The 18,560-nt window shown below is 34.4% G+C and overlaps 2 protein-coding genes across 3 annotated transcripts; both read left to right on the top strand.

The window, feature by feature from the left end:
- LOC116163285 (estradiol 17-beta-dehydrogenase 8-like) lies at positions 1-18,299 on the top strand. 2 transcript variants are annotated; one of them, XM_031477162.1, is made up of 4 exons: positions 1-67; positions 15,361-15,686; positions 17,418-17,727; positions 18,077-18,299. In XM_031477162.1, the coding sequence occupies exons 1-4, from the start codon at positions 34-36 to the stop codon at positions 18,166-18,168; spliced, it is 762 nt and encodes a 253-aa protein (XP_031333022.1). In that variant the 5' UTR covers positions 1-33; the 3' UTR covers positions 18,169-18,299. The 2 variants fall into 2 exon arrangements, with proteins under 2 accessions (XP_031333022.1, XP_031333021.1); XM_031477161.1 differs by lacking the exon at positions 1-67 and adding an exon at positions 6,963-7,105.
- Positions 2,277-5,543, top strand: LOC116163284 (estradiol 17-beta-dehydrogenase 8). Its single transcript, XM_031477160.1, has 4 exons — positions 2,277-2,443; positions 3,449-3,774; positions 4,410-4,719; positions 5,265-5,543. Exons 1-4 carry the CDS (start codon positions 2,404-2,406, stop codon positions 5,354-5,356), a joined length of 768 nt encoding a protein of 255 aa, XP_031333020.1. The 5' UTR covers positions 2,277-2,403; the 3' UTR covers positions 5,357-5,543.
- Positions 18,300-18,560: the final 261 nt, after the last annotated feature.

Genomic DNA, 18,560 nt, shown 5'->3' with positions numbered 1-18,560 from the left:
TTAGTAGCTGATAGGTCGGGCATTGTGCAGTTTATGTTTGTTGTTATTTTTGTGTTATTTATTGCAGGTAGTAATCTTTTTTTATAATTTGTGTATATTTTGTATACAACTTTTTATATTTTTTATAATTTTCCATCTTTGTTTTTGAAATTGACTTGATTCAATGCAATGTTGTTTGAAATCGCGTTCATCTTTGTTGTAAATGATTGCTAAATTTTTGTTTCCGTTTTGATTACATGGCCTTAGCCCCAAGGTAAATTTATCTGTGTGGTGATTCATTTAAATTTGTGAAACTTATTGAATTGTTTAGATCGAAATGAAAATAATCTTTGTTTATTTCATGCGTATTATTACTATGGTGCATTAAGAGATTTTGTAGATAATTTAATAAGCTATCATATGGTATAATAATATACAGTGTGTTCCATATAAAAAAGTCACATTTTTAAAATTCTCTGAAAAATGCGGGGTACCGTATATACTTCTGGATAATCTACGAAGCGTAGTATATGACTAAATTAATTGGTAAAGTGGTAATAGACCGAATGTGCTCTTTGGTTTACACTTTGGGTACTTTTTCCATAAACGACAGTCGACTATAAGTTTTTTCTTTACGTATATCTGTGGTTTTAGTCACCTGTTTTAAAATGCCTCGCAAGGTATATGTAAATGGCGCGCGCTAAACAAAAATGCGCTATTGTGGCCACTTTGTCCGTCCGTCCGTCCACTCGTGCGTTGAGACGCTACTAGTTCCTTATCTTAAGAGCTATTGTTCTACTTTTTTCGCTATTTGGTTCGTTATGGTGTCGATGCTTGCACCAAGGAAGGAATTTTTTCTACGTTTATTGCTAAAAAAGTTATTGTAAAAAAAACAAAAAACCGTTTTTTACATGTTCCATAATTTTACACTTTTGCGGTTTATTAACGATCCTAGAGATCGTTTATGATTTTGTATTGCTGTCTGTCTGTTGGTCTGTCCGTCTGTTCCTTTGTCTGTTTGTCCCTCTATCTGTCCGTGTGAACGATAACAAAATTTGTTTTTGCGCATGCGCAGTGCCAACTTTTTTATTTATGGAAGCATTTAAACGAAATTTGATACATACGTTACATCCTTTCAATTGTGCAAATGCACGAGCATAGGCGCTTGGAATAAAGGAAAATCTAACGCCAGTTTCAAAATTTGTTTTTGCGCATGCACAGTGCGAACTTTTGTATTTACCGAAGGATTTAAACGAAATTTGATACATAGGCACTTGGAGTAAAGAGAAATCAAACGCCAGTTTCAAAATTTGTTTTTGCGAATGCGCAGTGCCAACTTTTTTATTTATGGAAGCATTTAAACGAAATTTGATATATAGCCACTTGGAACAAAGGAAAATGTAACGTTAGTTTCAAATTTTAGGTTTGCGCATGCGCAGTGTCAACTTTCTTATTTATGAAAGCATTGAAATGAAATTCTCCTTATAAAATGAAAATGAAGTAGCACGTCAAAAATAGATTGCACCTATGCAACGCTATCTTTAATGTTTGTGGCCGGATTTTTACGATTTTAACAGAAGTTGCATCTTACAAATGGGAAATGAATGCAAGTGGAAATGCGCTTTCTGTAAATGGTTTACGATTACTTTTTAACTTGTTAAATATCTCTGTACAATTTTGTGTTATAATTTTAAAATAATCAAATTTTTGGTAAATAAATATAAAAAATGAATTATTCATTCTTATCTAAAAATATGCTGCAAAAAATTAAATTCTGTATTCCGGCATATTTGCGTACCGCACAGGGGTTGTGTGATAAGTAATAGAGTAATAGTCCATAGGTTTTTGATCCTAGAAGAAGGGGATTCAAACTAGCTATATTCAAGGGTTGTCCTACACAAATTATTTTAAGCCAGCGAGCAATTTTGTAGTTTTGAGGTAGGCAATCCTATTTTTACCAAGTACAGTATTTGATGACTTACCTTATTTAATGCATAGTGCTTATCTCTAAACCTCTCATTAAAATCCATTTCAGCTACAATGATACATCGCTAAACCTTGGTACACTTTCCGCCCATGATCTTTTCGTGAACGCTGTCTGTGCGGTCATACCTCAAAATGGATGTACAGAGTGCAATTCGTTCTTAGTTTTTCGATATTTTATTTTTATTTCATTGTGCTAGGGGTGATAAACTTCAATTCACCCCCAACGTTGCTTCTTAAAAACACCACCCCTCCAGTAATCTTTCACATGTTACGCCACTGCTATGGTTAGGATAACCATAAAACTAATTTTTATTTTATTCAAACACGGTTTCTTGCTGATTGTGGTATCTTTTGTTCAGTGTATCCAGTGTAAATGTTCAGTTAGCACAGAAAATTTTGATTTTAGGTTCTCCGCTTAGAGTAGGTTAGGTAGTTAAAATGTCTGGATTAGTAAGGGGAAAGTTAGCTTTCGTAACAGGTGAGGTATGAATTATTTTAAGATGTCTAGAAAAAAACTATACTTAGACTCAGTAATAAAAAAAGGTTCTATAATTATAAACATTTTGGTAGTTAATAATAAGTAAACAATGATGCCTACCAGGTCTGATAATATACGTCACGTACACTCATTTGTAACAGTGGCGTGCAGGCGTTGACTGTGGTTTTATTTTTCTAGTATGAACGTAAGATAGGGATAGGGATTTTTCTTATTTTGAATGGCGTGATTGCGGTGAACTAATTGCGACCCCTTTTTTTTGTTGAACAAACTCTTCTAAGAACTCGTTGAACTAACTGAAAACTGGGTGAACGTTTCGATCGAATTGACTATGTTAGAAATAAATAAATGAATTTTTTTATGGATAGATGCCGACGTAAGTTGAAAGTGTGGATCTGGGACCCTTAGATCATCACAACGCTAGTAGGTACTCCAGTACTGGTGCATACTTAATATGTACTTATGGTGTTTTTTAATAAAAGCACTAGTAAATATTTTATGTCCAAAATGTTTCCATAAAATTGATATTTACAAAGATGTTGTAACGTAAATTTAATTACGTCGTTTATTTATAACAATTAATTAACAATAAATTTATAACAAACTTGACCTTCATCTTTGAATAATTATATTCAAAGCCTTTATTAAGTTATAACAGAATTATAATTTATCACTCACAATTTACATATATATCATAAGAAGAATGCATGGAAGTCTGAACTGAAGTCGAATCACAATTCGATTTGCTTATATACTAAACAACATTCTTTAAAAAATGTTCTTACAATGTTCTCGAGTTCTCAAGGTCGTTTCAGAATATTCTGGCTCAAACACGTAATATTTCTATAAAAGAATTACGTCGCATCCACCTTCGTTCCTTGGCGCCTCGCTGTCTATAGAAATTACTGGAATAATATATACGATAATTCATTCTTCATTTTTGAGAAGAAAAACTGTAGAATTGTATTGAAATTCATATTTTTACAGGCGCTGGCTCAGGAATTGGTCGAGCAACATGTCAAGTCTTAGCTCGAGAAGGTGCACAAGTAGTGGCCGTTGATCGAAATTTAAAATCTGTAGAGGATACAATTGGTACATTGCAAACATCAAACAGCAATGGGGGTAGCCCTCATAGTAGCCATTTGGTGGATGTGTCCAATTGTAATAGCATTAAGAGTTCGTTGAAGCAAATTTTAGAAAAATATAAAAAGCCGCCATCTATTGTGGTGAACTGTGCTGGTATAACACGAGATAATTTTATATTAAAGTTATCTGAGGAAGATTTTGAAGATGTTATCAATGTTAACTTAAAGGTTCGAAAATATGCACGTATACCATTTGTAACGCATTATGCCATCTTTACTTCCAAGCTGTGCTGTAGAGTTTGCTGCGTTGCACGTTAGTAGTAAAGTCGCACATTATCATTTTTATGTCTATAAGCATCTTGAGCCTATAGATAAGTAAACACCTTTTTTTTAAATGAGCTTAAAGCCCATAATTAAAGTTGTTTATAACCCAACGGCACTCCGTCGCGCACTTACGCGCGGCGAAGCACCTTTTTCGTTCAAATTGCTTTCGAAACGCCTCGCCGCGCTTCGCTAAAGCTTTGAATATAAAATTTTATATTCAAAGGAAGTTTGTTTGTCTATCTAAATCAAGGTAAGCGAAAAAGGCCCCCCCTCCCCGCGTAAGTTAATGATTTTAAAATAATGGAAAATGACATGCATCTTCTTTTATCATGGTGTGGCACGTTTTCTAAATTACTGAATCTTTGCTATCATACATGTATCTGTCAAAATTAGTTTATAGAACCTGCAGCATACCAATTTCACGACTTGGCTTGTAAATAAAGACGGTATTGTTGTCGCACACATTTCACGCTATACTTATTTTACAACCCAATACGTTTACGTTGTGTCTCCTAGTAAATTGGATGCTATTTTTACAGGGCACGTTTCTTGTCATGAAAATATTCGCCCAAGCAATAATAGAAAATAACGTCCAAGGCGCAAGTTTTGTTAATATCGGCAGCATAGTTGCTAAGTTTGGTAACATGGGCCAAGCAAATTATTGCGCAAGCAAAGCTGGCGTTGTACTCGTCACTAAAACTGCTGTAAAAGAATTTTCGAAGTATGGAATTCGGTTTAATACGGTATTACCTGGTTTTATTTCGACTCCCATGACGGACCTGGTTCCAGCAAAAGTTATGAAGAAAGTTATCCCTCTTATAGCTTGTGAAAGAATTGGCCATCCAGAAGGTATTTGCATATTTACAAAAATAGGGGTATTCACGAAGATTATGTAAGGTTTTGCATTAGTTTGCACCCATATGTTAGAATACTATAGAAGCGCCGACGGCAGGGAAAGTTTTGAATTATTACGAAGCTTTATTAAGCGGCAGAGCAAAGCGATGCAAACTTTATACGGGAGTCGATGGTGTCCGTCTGTCCGTCCGTGAACACGATAACTGTCGAACACTTGGTTCAAACTTTGCACAGTTGACTTACTTATATGCCACATGTAACAAGTCTAATAAAAATGGGTCAAATCCAATGACCTCGTAGGGTCACACCGAGGTGCTCTGTCGCGTGAATACCTCTAATAAATATTCTAATACCACAAATGTGTGTTTTCACTGAACTGATCTGTTAAAACAACCAATTTTGGCTTATGATTAACACTTATAGGATTGTCCGTTCTATGCTACCTCCATGGTTTGTGACATGGTAGATAAGGCAAAAATTAGTTGTTTCGGCACTCAATTAAACTCAAAATTAATATCCATAATCTTTTTTTGCTTTAGAGGTTGCCGAAGTGATAGCCTTTTTGGCATCCAGTAAATCTTCCTATATTAATGGAGCTTCAATCGATGTCAATGGAGGAGAGATGGTATAGAACATAAAAATATCTTTGGAATTGCTAATGTAAATAAATGTTTCACTGATCACCTCTTATGCATTAGATATTTATAATTTTATTATTTTTAATGTTGTTATATCTAAAAATATAGGTATAGGTATTTCATATAATGGGAACATGTACACATTTTCTGTGTAAAATAAATAGTAATCGTCTGATACAATCATTTTTTTAAAATACTAATATTATCTATCTGCAGTTGAAATATTTTAATTCAGTTGAAATGTGCTTGCGTATATTAACATTTCTTTTCGGCGAAATTTCTTCTTATACTTCACTGTATACGCACCTAACAGCCAGTTGCAAAAAAAAATAATCCAGGATCATTGTTTAATTCGGTATTAAGACATTTGATTGACTGCATACTGCAGTATAAAGCCAATCAAATGCGTTAATACCGGATGAAACATTTAAACAATGATCCTGGATTATTTTTTAGCATTGGAAATGCTTATGTTTTGTATGGGTATGAATTTACCAGTTTTGCCGGGTAGAAAAGAAGATAAGTGGTGTCCTGTCTAGTCTAGTCTAGTGTTGATTGTACCGTGCTCTATCTAACTTGTAAGTCAAAATGACAGGCGTTTCGCATCTTTCTTGGTTGCAGCATTGACTATAATACCATTGTTAGTATTTAAACAATGCTAATACCCTTAGTCTTTGTTTAAAGTATTTACCTTGGGGTACGAACAAAGTGGAGGCAGGTTTATCGCTTACCGGTTACCAGCGCCTACTCGCGCTTCTCGCTTTGGAAATCATATAATGTTTTCAAATTAGCGTGTACGTATCAAGCAGATTAAAACTTATCGGCGCCGGTCGCCTGCGTCCACGCTTTTGTCGGAATAAAAATTTGGTTTTTTCTGCCGATTCTCGCGCGAGTTTTGGATGAAGAAGCTCTTATAAGCACAGTGTTTGAGAAAACCTCTATAAGGGATACTCGAAATAAATTACATAGGTACTGAAAAAAACGGTCACTATCATTTTTTAACGATTAGTTTGTGTCAAATAATTTTTTATATACGAGTACATCCCCGTCCACTAAATTTTTCCAGTAGAAAAGTACCTAAGCAACGGTTTACTTCCACTGCACCGTGTATAATTGCACCGAGTCACCGACTAACAGTATTGTCAAGGCATGCGTGACACTTCCTCATCTCTTCCATGTGAGAAGGCGAACCTCCACTGATTAAGTTTCATTCTCTTCGCTAACAGGAGAAGTTATCGGTGGTAGCATCTGTTTCTACTAAACTATCAAAAGGCCCTGACTCTTCATGTAACCTAACCCTTTTTGTCGTTTTAATCTGCGAATTGTCCTTTCTTTTGAAGGCTTAGGTAAGTTTTTCGTTAACCTGTCTATGGTCTGGTCATACTTCAAAATGAATGTATCGCGTGCCATTCGTTCTTAGTTCTTACGTATTTATTATTATTTTATTGTGCTAGCAGCTAGGTGATAAACTTTAATTCTCTACCCCACACGTTGGTTTTTCAAAATACCACCACTCCATTACTTTTTCAGAGGTTACACGACTGATACGGGATAACGATAAGCATTGACTCTAAAAGTCAATGCGATAAAGGTGACCATAAATAAGTTTTTTTCAAACACGGTTTCATCTCATTCTTGCTGATTGTGGTATCGTTTGAGTGTTGTCTGCTTATAACTATTCTGAGTAGCTTAGGTAGTTACAATGACTGGATTACTACGTGGAAATTTAGCTTTCGTAACAGGTGAGGTGTGAATTATTTTAAGGACATGCCAAAATAGGCTTCAATTAATACAACAAGTTAAACAAGTTAAAAAGTAATCGTAAACGATTTACATAAAGCGCATTTCCACTTGCATTCATTTCCCATTTGTAAGATGCAACTTCTGTTAAAATCGTAAAAATCCGGCCACAAATATGAAAGATAGCGTTGCACATGGGCAATCCATTGTTGACGTGCTACTTAAACATGCGCAAACCTAAATTTTAAAACTAATGTTAGATTTTCCTTTGTTCCAAGCGCCTAAGTATCAAATTTCACTTAAATGGTTCCATAGATAAAAAAGTTGGCACTGCGCATGCGCAAAAGAAAATTTTGAGACTGGCGCTCGATGATTCCTTTATTCCAAGTGCCTATGTATCACATTTCATTTAAATTCTTCCATAAATAAAAAAGTTGGCACTGCGCATGCGCAAAGCCAAATTTTGAAATTGGCGTTTGATTTTCCTTTATCCCAAGTGCCTATGTATCAAATTTCGTTTAAATTCTTCCATAAATAAAAAAGTTGGCACTGCGCATGCGCAAAACCAAATTTTGAAATTGGCGTTTGATTTTCCTTTATTCCAAGTGCCTATGTATCAAATTTCATTTAAATACTTCCATAAATAAAAAAGTTGGCACTGCGCAATAATAACGCTCAAAAACTTTTTGATGGAGCAGTCATATTACCACTTGAACGAATATCTCGAAAGATGATTTTATTGTTTTATTGTTCATTGTATGCTTTACCTTAACATTATAATTTATGTAAAATATTTATATTTATATTTTTACACATGACACATTGTTACGTACGTTCTGTTCTTATACAAGTATATGGAATGTATTTTGTAACAAATAATAAATATGATATATGATATGCGCATGCGCAAAACCAAATTTTGAAATTGGCGTTTGATTTTCCTTTATTCCAAGTGCCTATGTATCAAATTTCATTTAAATTCTTCCATAAATAAACAAGTTAAAAAGTAATCGTAAACGATTTACATAAAGCGCATTTCCACTTGCATTCATTTCCCATTTGTAAGATGCAGCTTCTGTTAAAATCGTAAAAATCCGCCCACAAATATGAAAGATAGCGTTGCACATGGGCAATCCATTGTTGACGTGCTACTTCAATTTCAGTTTATGAGAAGAATTTCATTTCAATGCTTTTCTAAATAAGAAAGTTGGAACTGCGCATGCGCAAACCTAAATTTTGAAACTAATGTTAGATTTTCCTTTGTTCCAAGCGCCTAAGTATCAAATTTCACTTAAATAGTTCCATAGATAAAAAAGTTGGCACTGCGCATGCGCAAAATAAAATTTTGAAGCTGGCGTTTGATTTTCCTTTATCCCAAGTGCCTATGTATCAAATTTCGTTTAAATTCTTCCATAAATAAAAAACTTGGCACTGCGCATGCGCAAAACCAAATTTTGAAATTGGCGTTTGATTTTCCTTTATCCCAAGTGCTTATGTATCAAATTTCGTTTAAATTCTTCCATAAATAAAAAAGTTGGCACTGCGCATGCGCAAAACCAAATTTTGAAATTGGCGTTTGATTTTCCTTTATCCCAAGTGCCTATGTATCAAATTTCGTTTAAATTCTTCCATAAATAAAAAAGTTGGCACTGCGCATGCGCAAAACCAAATTTTGAAATTGGCGTTTGATTTTCCTTTATTCGAAGTGCTTCTGTATCAAATTTCGTTTAAATTCTTCCATAAATAAAAAAGTTGGCACTGCGCATGCGCAAAACCAAATTTTGAAATTGGCGTTTGATTTTCCTTTATCCAAGTGCCTATGTATCAAATTTCATTTAAATTCTTCCATAAATATAAAAGTTGGCACTGCGCATGCGCAAAACCAAATTTTGAAATTGGCGTTTGATTTTCCTTTATCCCAAGTGCCTATGTATCAAATTTCGTTTTAATTCTTCCATAAATAAAAAAGTTGGCACTGCGCATGCGCAAAACCAAATTTTGANAGCGCATTTTTTTTTATTTTTGTGGAAATGCCCTAAAAAGTAATCGTAAACGATTTACAAAAAGCGCATTTCCACTTGCATTCATTTCCCATTTTGTAAGATGCAACTTCTGTTAAAATAGTAAAAATCCGGCTACAAATATGAAAGATAGCGTTGCATATATGAGCAATCCATTTTTGACGTGCTGATTCAATTTCAGTTTATAAGAAGAATTTCATTTCAATGCTTTTCTAAATAAGAAAGTTGGAACTGCGCATGCGCAACCTAAAATTTTGAAACTGGCGTTTGATTTTCCTTTATTCCAAGCACCTATGTACCAAATTTCGTTTAAATTCTTCCATAAATAAAAAGTTGGCACTGCGCATGCGCAAAACCAAATTTTTAAACTGGCGTTAGATTTTCATTTATTCCAAGTGCTTATATATCAAATCAAATACTTTTATAAATAAAAAAGTTTGCATTTCGGTTTATGAATGGTAGGGGCACTGTGAATTTTGAATCGATTCGACTCAACTTCTGCGGATTACATGGCTGAAGCAATGCCCATATTGAATTTCATGCAATTCAGTTCAAAACCGATCGGACATTTCTAAACAAAGTTATCGTTCACGCGGACAGACAGACAAAGGGCCAGACGGACAGACCAACAGACAGACGACAAACAGCAATACAAAATTATAAACGATCTCTAGGATCGTTAATAAACGGCACAAGTGTAAAATTATGGAACAAGTATAACACAAATTTTTGGTTTATTTACAATAACTTTTTTAGCAATAAACGCAGAAAATATTACTTCCTTGGTGCAAGCCTCGACGCCATAACGAACCAAATAGCGAAACAAGTTAAAAAGTAATCGTAAACGATTTACATAAAGCGCATTTCCACTTGCATTCATTTCCCATTTATAAGATGCAACTTCTGTTAAAATCGTAAAAATCCGGTCACAAATATGAAAGATAGCGTTGCACATGGGCAATCCATTTTTGACGTGCTACTTCAATTTCAGTTTATGAGAAGAATTTCATTTCAATGCTTTTCTAAATAAGAAAGTTGGAACTGCGCATGCGCAAACCTAAATTTTAAAACTAATCTTAGATTTTCCTTTGTTCCAAGCGCCTAAGTATCAAATTTCACTTAAATGGTGCCATAGATAAAAAAGTTGGCACTGCGCATGCGCAAAAGAAAATTTTGAGACTGGCGCTCGATGATTCTTTATTCCAAGTGCCTATGTATCAAATTTCGTTTAAATTCTTCCATAAATAAAAAAGTTGGCACTGCGCATGCGCAAAACAAAATTTTGAAATTGGCGTTTGATTTTCCTTTATCCCAAGTGCCTATGTATCAAATTTCGTTTAAATTCTTCCATAAATAAAAAGGTTGGCACTGCGCATGCGCAAAACCAAATTTTGAAATTGGCGTTTGATTTTCCTTTATTCCAAGTGCCTATGTATCAAATTTCATTCAAATACTTTTATAAGTAAAAAATTTTGCAATTCGGATTATAAATGGTCGAGATGCGAAAAGGGCACTGTGAATTTTGAATCGATTCGATTCAACTTTTGGCATTGCGTATTATATGGCTAAAGCTATGCCCATATGGAATTTCATGCAATTCAGTTCATAACTAACGGAGATGTAAAAGCGATCGAACATTTCTAAACAAAATTATCGTTCACACGGACAGATAGATGGACAGACAGACAAAGGAACAGACGGACAGACCAGCATGCAGACGACAGATAGCAATGCAAAATTATAAACGATCTCTAGGATCGTTAATAAACGGCAAAAGTGTAAAATTATGGAACATGTAAAAAACGGTTTTTTGTTTTTTTACAATAACCTTTTTTGTAAGCGGTACAGAAAAAATTCCTTCCTTGGTACAAGACTCGACACCATAACGAACCAAATAGCGAAAAAAGTAGAACAATAGCTCTTAAGATAAAAAACTAGTAGCGTCGCAAAGTTAGCGGACGAACGGACGGACGGACGGACGGACGGACGGACGGACGGACAAAGTGGCCACAATAGCGCATTTTTTTTTTTATTTTTGTGGAAATGCGCTAAAAAAAAAATGCGCTATTGTGGCCACTTTGTCCGTCCGTCCGTCCGTCCGTCCGTCCGTCCGCTAACTTTGCGACGCTACTAGTTTTTTATTTTAAGAGCTATTGTTCTACTTTTTTCGCTATTTGGTTCGTTATGGTGTCGAGTCTTGCACCAAGGAAGGAATTTTTTCTGTACCGCTTACAAAAAGTTATTGTAAAAAAACAAAAAACCGTTTTTTACATGTTCCATAATTTTACACTTTTGCCGTTTATTAACGATCCTAGAGATCGTTTATAACTTTGCATTGCTATCTGTTGTCTGCCTGTTGGTCTGTCCGTCTGTTCCTTTGTCTGTCTGTCCATCTATCTGTCCGTGTGAACGATAACTTTGTTTAGAAATGTTCGATCACTCTTACATCTCCGTTAGTTATGAACTGAATTGCATGAAATTCAATATGGGCATAGCTTTAGCCATATAATACGCAATGCCCAAAGTTGAATCGAATCGATTCAAAATTCACAGTGCCCTTTTCGCATCTCGACCATTTATAAACCGAATTGCAAACTTTTTTACTTATAAAAGTATTTGAATGAAATTTGATACATGGGCACTTGGAATAAAGGAAAATCAAACGCCAATTTCAAAATTTGGTTTTGCGCATGCGCAGTGCCAACTTTTTTATTTATGGAAGAATTTAAATGAAATGTGATACATAGGCACTTGAAATAAAGGAAAATCTAGCGCCAGTTTCAAAATTTTATTTTGCGCATGCGCAGTGCCAACTTTTTTATCTATGGAAGCATTTAAGTGAAATTTGATACTTAGGCGCTTGGAACAAAGGAAAATCTAACATTAGTTTCAAAATTTAGGTTTGCGCATGCGCAGTTCCAACTTTCTTATTTAGAAAAGCATTGAAATGAAATTCTTCTCATAAACTGAAATTGAAGTAGCACGTCAAAAATGGATTGCCCATGTGCAACGCTATCTTTCATATTTGTGGCCGGATTTTTACGATTTTAACAGAAGTTGCATCTTACAAATGGGAAATGAATGCAAGTGGAAATGCGCTTTATGTAAATCGTTTACGATTACTTTTTAACTTGTTTCTTATGGGCCTCATATAACATATTGTATTTTTGACGGAATGAGATAAAGGATAAAAAAGAAAAATAATAGATAATATATTAAACCATGTTGATTCTGCAATATCTCAAGTTACCCGTGGAATTTTGAGATCGAACATTGGTATGAAAAATTGTTAAAGCGTTTTTTTTACAATTAGAGTAAATTAGAGTTTACGTGATTGGGGAAATTTCCAATTTGTGGCGTTCTGCCAACTGGATCTAGATTTTTATGGGTGTACGTGTACAGTTATGATACCTATTTATATTTTGATTAGAATTTTGCAAGATATTATGTTTAACCTTAGGATTAGAATTATCCATGTCAATGACTGCATGCGCCGATATCATTTGGTTTAGAATTGTTGCTGGAATAAAGTTTATTCATAAGGTCAATTTTATCTTGTCATAGGTTAATCTTGTCTTTAAGTGGTGGCAATTAAACTGTTTTTGTCACAGATAATGGTTTGAAGGTAATCAAGTTCACTAGGTTTATCCCTAATGAATTGGTCAAACTCGACTGTATTATTGTAAACAGCAAATTTGCCGTAGGACATGGTATTTTCATTATCAATTAGGTACATGATTTTAATTTGTTTTTTGTGCAACTATCAGCGTAACTACCTATTATATAACTTTATGTTTGATTTTGTGAGTTACGTTAGCTTGATCTCATTTTCAAAAATGTCTGCGTATCTCTTAATTATAATGTATATAAAAGCTCAATAGTTTTTTCATCTAAATCTCTAAAATCAAAATTATCTTGAATCCAATTTAGATTTGCAATGTCTATTTTATTGACCTTTTGGGGTTTGTTGTGGTTTTCTAAAATTTGGTCTACTGGATCTATAGAACTCTACTAATGTTTTTCTGCAGTATGATTTCTTTATTATTTAAATTGATTAGTCTAACTGTAATTTGTTGATTATTTTTGTTAATTGTTCTTGCACAATACACACCTGGGACTATTACCTGGGGTTCAAGTGCTATCAACTCTTCATGAATTTGATTAAATTGTTTGTTGATGCCTATATGTCTGTCTTTTACTTTGAGATTTCGGCCTCTCGGTTTTCTCTAATTGATAGCTGATGCTCTAGTCAATATTTGCCCGTTACTCATCATGTCCAGTTGGGCGGCAACACTCACGAGTCGGATATAAACAGGGACCCGGAAAATTGATAAAATATTACTCCATGAGTGCCACCCCCGTAGTTGCAGCCGCGGTAATTTAACCTTTCATTAGAATACCATGAAGGGTAGTACATGTGTTTAACCCCCCCAATTTAAACTAATGTAAAAGTTATGCACGTTTTGCTTTCAAAAACAGCAACTCAGGAAATAATTCGTGGGGGCCCCCCTTTTAGACAGCGAAATTTGATGGCCGTCTGGCACACCTTCAAGGTATAGACTACCTACTGCAAAAAATTCCAAGACTCTAGGACCATTCCCGTAGAAGTAGTTCAAAACGGCAGAAGTGCAAACAATAGCACATTTTTTTATTTCTTAAAAAATGCGCTAAAAACAGTACTCCATACTCATTATGGACCGAAAAAAATGCGCAGAACGGAAACGTGATTTTTTTTAGAACCGAAACTGGATCGGAACAGTTATAAATATTTTCGCTTAAATATAAACAGAACCGGAACCTATCATTTGGGTTCGGGTCCCCAGTTTTGAAACATTTTTACTTTAGTTGTTTTGGTTGAATTTAACGGTAGATGCCGAGGTAGATGCCTTTAATTTGTCATTGTACTAAATTGATTACTCTTGCTACTCATTTGTATTTATTGTGTTACTTATGTCGCTTTTATTAATTTGTTTTAACTGCATCTCCTTTTAATAGAGGTACTTGATTTATCATTGTACATACAATTTGGGATGTTTGATTTTGTATTTCTCTTTTTGTATTTTTCTCCGTAGTTGATTTGTTTATTTATCTGTGAGTATGTACCTATGCCAGGTTTTTTCTTGCTCGTTTTTTCTGGCTTTTATGTTTTGGTTTGCTCCATTAAATTTCATTTTCCTTATCTCTTCGGACACACAAAACTCGTAGTTTTATTCAATGGCGTCCCAATTGTGTCTCACGTCGTTCCAATAAATAAAGGTCCTAGCATATAGCATAACACAATCTATAGGTAGTCGTATACTCTTATAGTAAGAAATAAATCTCAGACCATCACACAATGAAAAAAATAAGGAATAAGAAATATGAAATAAGAAATAAGGAATAAGAAATACGGAATAACAATTTTCAATTTATTGACTTGTATGGATTTACACACAACACTGAAATATGAAATAAGCCTAGGAAATAAGAAATAATAATTTTGTTCAGTTGAATTTTTATTCCTTATTTCATATTGCGAACCAATATGACATTAGAAGAGGCGCGTACGCGTATTCTATATTCATTATTTTACCTTGTTAACCTAAAATAAAACAAGTACGGGGTGTTAATTCACTTGTACCTTTTAATTACAAACAAAAAATTCAAGTTTGGACAACTTACCAGCTGTGTAATAATAACAATGAGGTTAAAAGCATTCAGCACGTCATAAATTCAAACGGTATGAGTGTTCTGATTGGCTTATAGTCTGTTGCTATTTTTGTGTTGTGTTTTGCTTGTACGGCGTCACTATTTCTTATTCCATATTTCATATTCCTTATTTTTTTCATTGTGTGATAGGCTTTTACTCGGAGATCGTAGTCGTACCATCCGATCCGAGTCAAACATTTACCGAGATTTGAAAGTGGCGTGAAGCGTCATTTCGACATGGATAGGTATGTCGCTACGTCGTTGCTTGCAATTTTGCCCCAACGGTATCTATAGGGTAATGCGAAACTGCATTGCCGGATCTGGGGGATAATACTTGTCTGTTTATTATTTTGGACAGTTTGCATTTGAAAAAGTATCTTGTGTTTGCATATGTAACGAAGCGCTTGCGGGCCTATGTTTATGTGAGCTTTAAGTTATAGAATAAAAGACTTATGCTCTTCCGCATGTACATCATATTTAGGAACACCCTGTATAGACGATATTTCATTCTTTTCTGAATAAGTATATTGAAATGGATATTTTTACAGGCGGTGGCTCGGGAATTGGTAGAGCAGCATGTCAAGTCCTAGCTCGAGAAGGTGCACAAGTAGTAGCAGCTGATAGAAATTTAAAATCTGCAGAAGAAACAATCGGTACATTGCAAACATCCAACAGCAATGGGGCCAGTCATCATAGTAGCCATTTAGTGGATGTGTCCAATTTTAATAGCGTTAAGAGTTCGTTGAACCAAATTTTGGAAAAATATAAAAAGCCACCATCTATAGTGGTGAACTGTGCTGGTATAAACCGAAATAATTTTATCTTAGATATGACTGAGGAAGAATTTGATGATGTCATGAATGTTAACTTAAAGGTTCGAAAATATCTACCGTATCCCATTTGTTAGTAACGCATTGCCATCTTTACCTACTTACAAGTTACAAGCTGTGCTGTAGGGTTTGGCTATGTTGCACGTTAGTATAATCGCTTATCGCATTTTATGTCTACGAGTACCATCTTAAGCATATAAGCCTTTTATCTGTAATATAAGTAAAGGCCGGGTTTTAAATTAGCTTAAACCGATAATTAGTCATTTACCTACAATCCAACGACACTTTAATGATTTCTTATATTTTCAAAAAAAAATATTTGAAAATAATAAGTTTTGTGGCAAACATGTAAATGTTAAAAATGTGTTAAATATTTTCATTTTATTAAATTAAATTTTGCAAGAATATTATTCATATACCGGGTGGTGCCTAGCGCGACGCAGCATAGGGATTTCAATGGTAATTTCTTTATAGTCAATTACTAGCTCCCCTAATTATTTTAGAGCAAAAGTGTAAATACGTTTTTTTTAGAGAAAAAAATACTGCATATGTTCATACTATTACATAATTATCCGTTTTTCAAAACCGTAGAAATCGACAAAATAAAAAGGTTCATTTTACAATAAATCAAATATGCCTTGGAATTACCTAAAAAAAACAGCGATCACGTTTCATTTATGCCTTTGACGTATATTAAATTAGTTAAAGAACTGCAAGTGCAATAACGTTCAAAATGTCCGTCAAAACCATCAGGGAAACGACAATACGTCAATACATTCAACGTTTTGGCTGCAGTAGCGGAAAATCAGAATATAAGTTTAGGAACAAATCTTCTTCAAATCAATTTTTTTTCTTCGATTATGTAGGTACTCTGATTCCGGAAAATGATAAACAAATAGTATCTGATGCAGATGCAGCATACATTCTCTAAAAAAACATTACCCTAAGATGCCTTTTATTGCGTCGGTTAGTTGAAACAGAATTTAATATGAAAATCGTTCGACGTCAAACAACGATAACTTAGATGCGATGCGCTTGTAGTTTGTTAAAAGATTCCAAAGCATCACTGATTTATAAAAATGTAATTTTTTATTTTATCGATTTCTACGGTTTTGAAAAATGGAAAATTATAACTAAAAGTATGAACAGATGCAGTATTTTTTTCTCTAAAAAAACGTATTTAGACTTTTACTCTAAAATAATTAGGGGAGCTAGTAATTGACTATAAAGAAATTAGGTACCATTGAAATCCCTATGCTGCGTTGCGCTAGGCACCACCCTGTATAATTTATAAACGGGAAGCGTCATGCGTTCTCTAATTGTATTACTATAGTGGTACACTTTCTAACTTACTGTATCTTTATCTTTACTATCAGCTATCTGTCAAAATTAACCTACCTGCACCATTGCCAATTTCACGACATGGCTTGTAAATGAATATGGGTATTGTTATCGCACACATTTCACACCATTGACCATATACAGGCCGCGCGCTATAGCATGGCGAGAGTTTAGATGCGCAGTGAACGAGTTTGCGCGGTTCACTTGAATGTTTCCAGTGCCGCAGTCATGATAACGAGCATGATACTGTACTATCTATAGTAAGATACGCTCAAGTGAACGCCACTGAATAAGTAAGAATCTCAATCGACTCATTTTCCCGGCAGTTGCCGATGTCACATTCGGTCTGCACCGTGCTGTAGTGCGCGTCCTGTATCTACCTCTTTTCCGTTGTGTATCCTGACATAGTAGTAAATTGGATCGTATTTTTACAGGGCACGTTTCTTGTTATAAAAATATTCGCCCAGGCAATAATAGAAAATAAAGTACCAGACGCAAGTTTTGTTAATATCGGCAGCACAGTTGCTAAGTTTGGTAACATTACCCAAGCAAATTATGGCGCAAGCAAAGCTGGGGTTGAACTTGTGACTAAAACTGTTGTAAAGGAATTTTCGAAGCATGGAATTCGGTGTAATACGATATTACCTGGTGTTATTTCGACTCCCATGACGAATCTTGTTCCAGCAAAAGATCTGGAGTTAGTTTTGCCGCTTATAGCTTGTGAAAGAATAGGCCATGCAGAAGGTACCTATTCGTATTTGCATATTTACAGAAATATTTACAATAGGGGTATTCATGAAAATTATGTAAGTTATTTGTTAGAAAATTTTAAATAATTATGAAACTTTATTACAAATTAGAATTTGCCGAAAGCTTGCGTGAATACCTCTAAAAAATATTATATTGCCACAAATTTTGTGGTTTTCACTGTCAAAACAACCAATTTTGGCCTATGATCAACAACACAAAATCTTATAGGATTTTCAGTTCTTTGCCAAAAATGGTTTGTAGTAACATGGTACAAAAGTTAAAAAATTAGTTGTTTTGACATTAAATGAAACTCAAAATTAAGCATCCATCTTTTTTGCTTTAGAGGTTGCCGAAGTCATAGCTTTTTTGGCATCGAGTAAATCTTCCTATGTTAATGGAGCTGCAATCGAAGTCAATGGAGGATGGAAGGCATAGAATTTACAGCATACAAATATCATGGGAATTGCTAATGGAAATAAGTCAACAATTTACTTATCACCTCTTATATAGACATAATTATTTTTATATATGTATAAAAAAAATGCAATAAATCCACGATCTCGTAATGCATAAATTTTAATGAAATTTAAAGACGAATAACACGACATATGTTTCGGAACTCAAGTGGTTTGGAATCTCTGTGAGATAGGAGATAGGAGTAACGATTTACTAGTTTCTACATACGAGTATTTTATTATATAAATGTTCTTCTTTCTCCAAGGCTATATAACTTTCTATCTCTAGGAGATGACGCGTGATGGCTCGCCAGTCAACTTCTCCTATCGCCAGTAAAAACCTTCTTAACCATGCTAATAATGTAAAATATT

Source organism: Photinus pyralis, unplaced genomic scaffold, assembly GCF_008802855.1.
Source record: "Photinus pyralis isolate 1611_PpyrPB1 unplaced genomic scaffold, Ppyr1.3 Ppyr1.4_LG2, whole genome shotgun sequence".
Taxonomy (NCBI): Eukaryota; Metazoa; Arthropoda; class Insecta; order Coleoptera; family Lampyridae; genus Photinus; species Photinus pyralis.
Note: the sequence above shows the minus strand (reverse complement) of the source record. Positions and strands in the feature narration are given on the sequence as shown.

Excerpts from the sequence above, each read along its gene's own strand:
- LOC116163284 (XM_031477160.1), top strand. The coding sequence starts at position 2,404 with ATGTCTGGATTAGTAAGGGGAAAGTTAGCTTTCGTAACAG. Across the intron at positions 2,444-3,448 it reads AAAGTTAGCTTTCGTAACAG|GCGCTGGCTCAGGAATTGGT; the intron begins GTGAGGTATGAA and ends ATATTTTTACAG. Across the intron at positions 3,775-4,409 it reads TTATCAATGTTAACTTAAAG|GGCACGTTTCTTGTCATGAA; the intron begins GTTCGAAAATAT and ends CTATTTTTACAG.
- LOC116163285 (XM_031477161.1), top strand. The coding sequence starts at position 7,066 with ATGACTGGATTACTACGTGGAAATTTAGCTTTCGTAACAG. Across the intron at positions 15,687-17,417 it reads TCATGAATGTTAACTTAAAG|GGCACGTTTCTTGTTATAAA; the intron begins GTTCGAAAATAT and ends GTATTTTTACAG. Across the intron at positions 17,728-18,076 it reads AAGAATAGGCCATGCAGAAG|AGGTTGCCGAAGTCATAGCT; the intron begins GTACCTATTCGT and ends TTTTTGCTTTAG.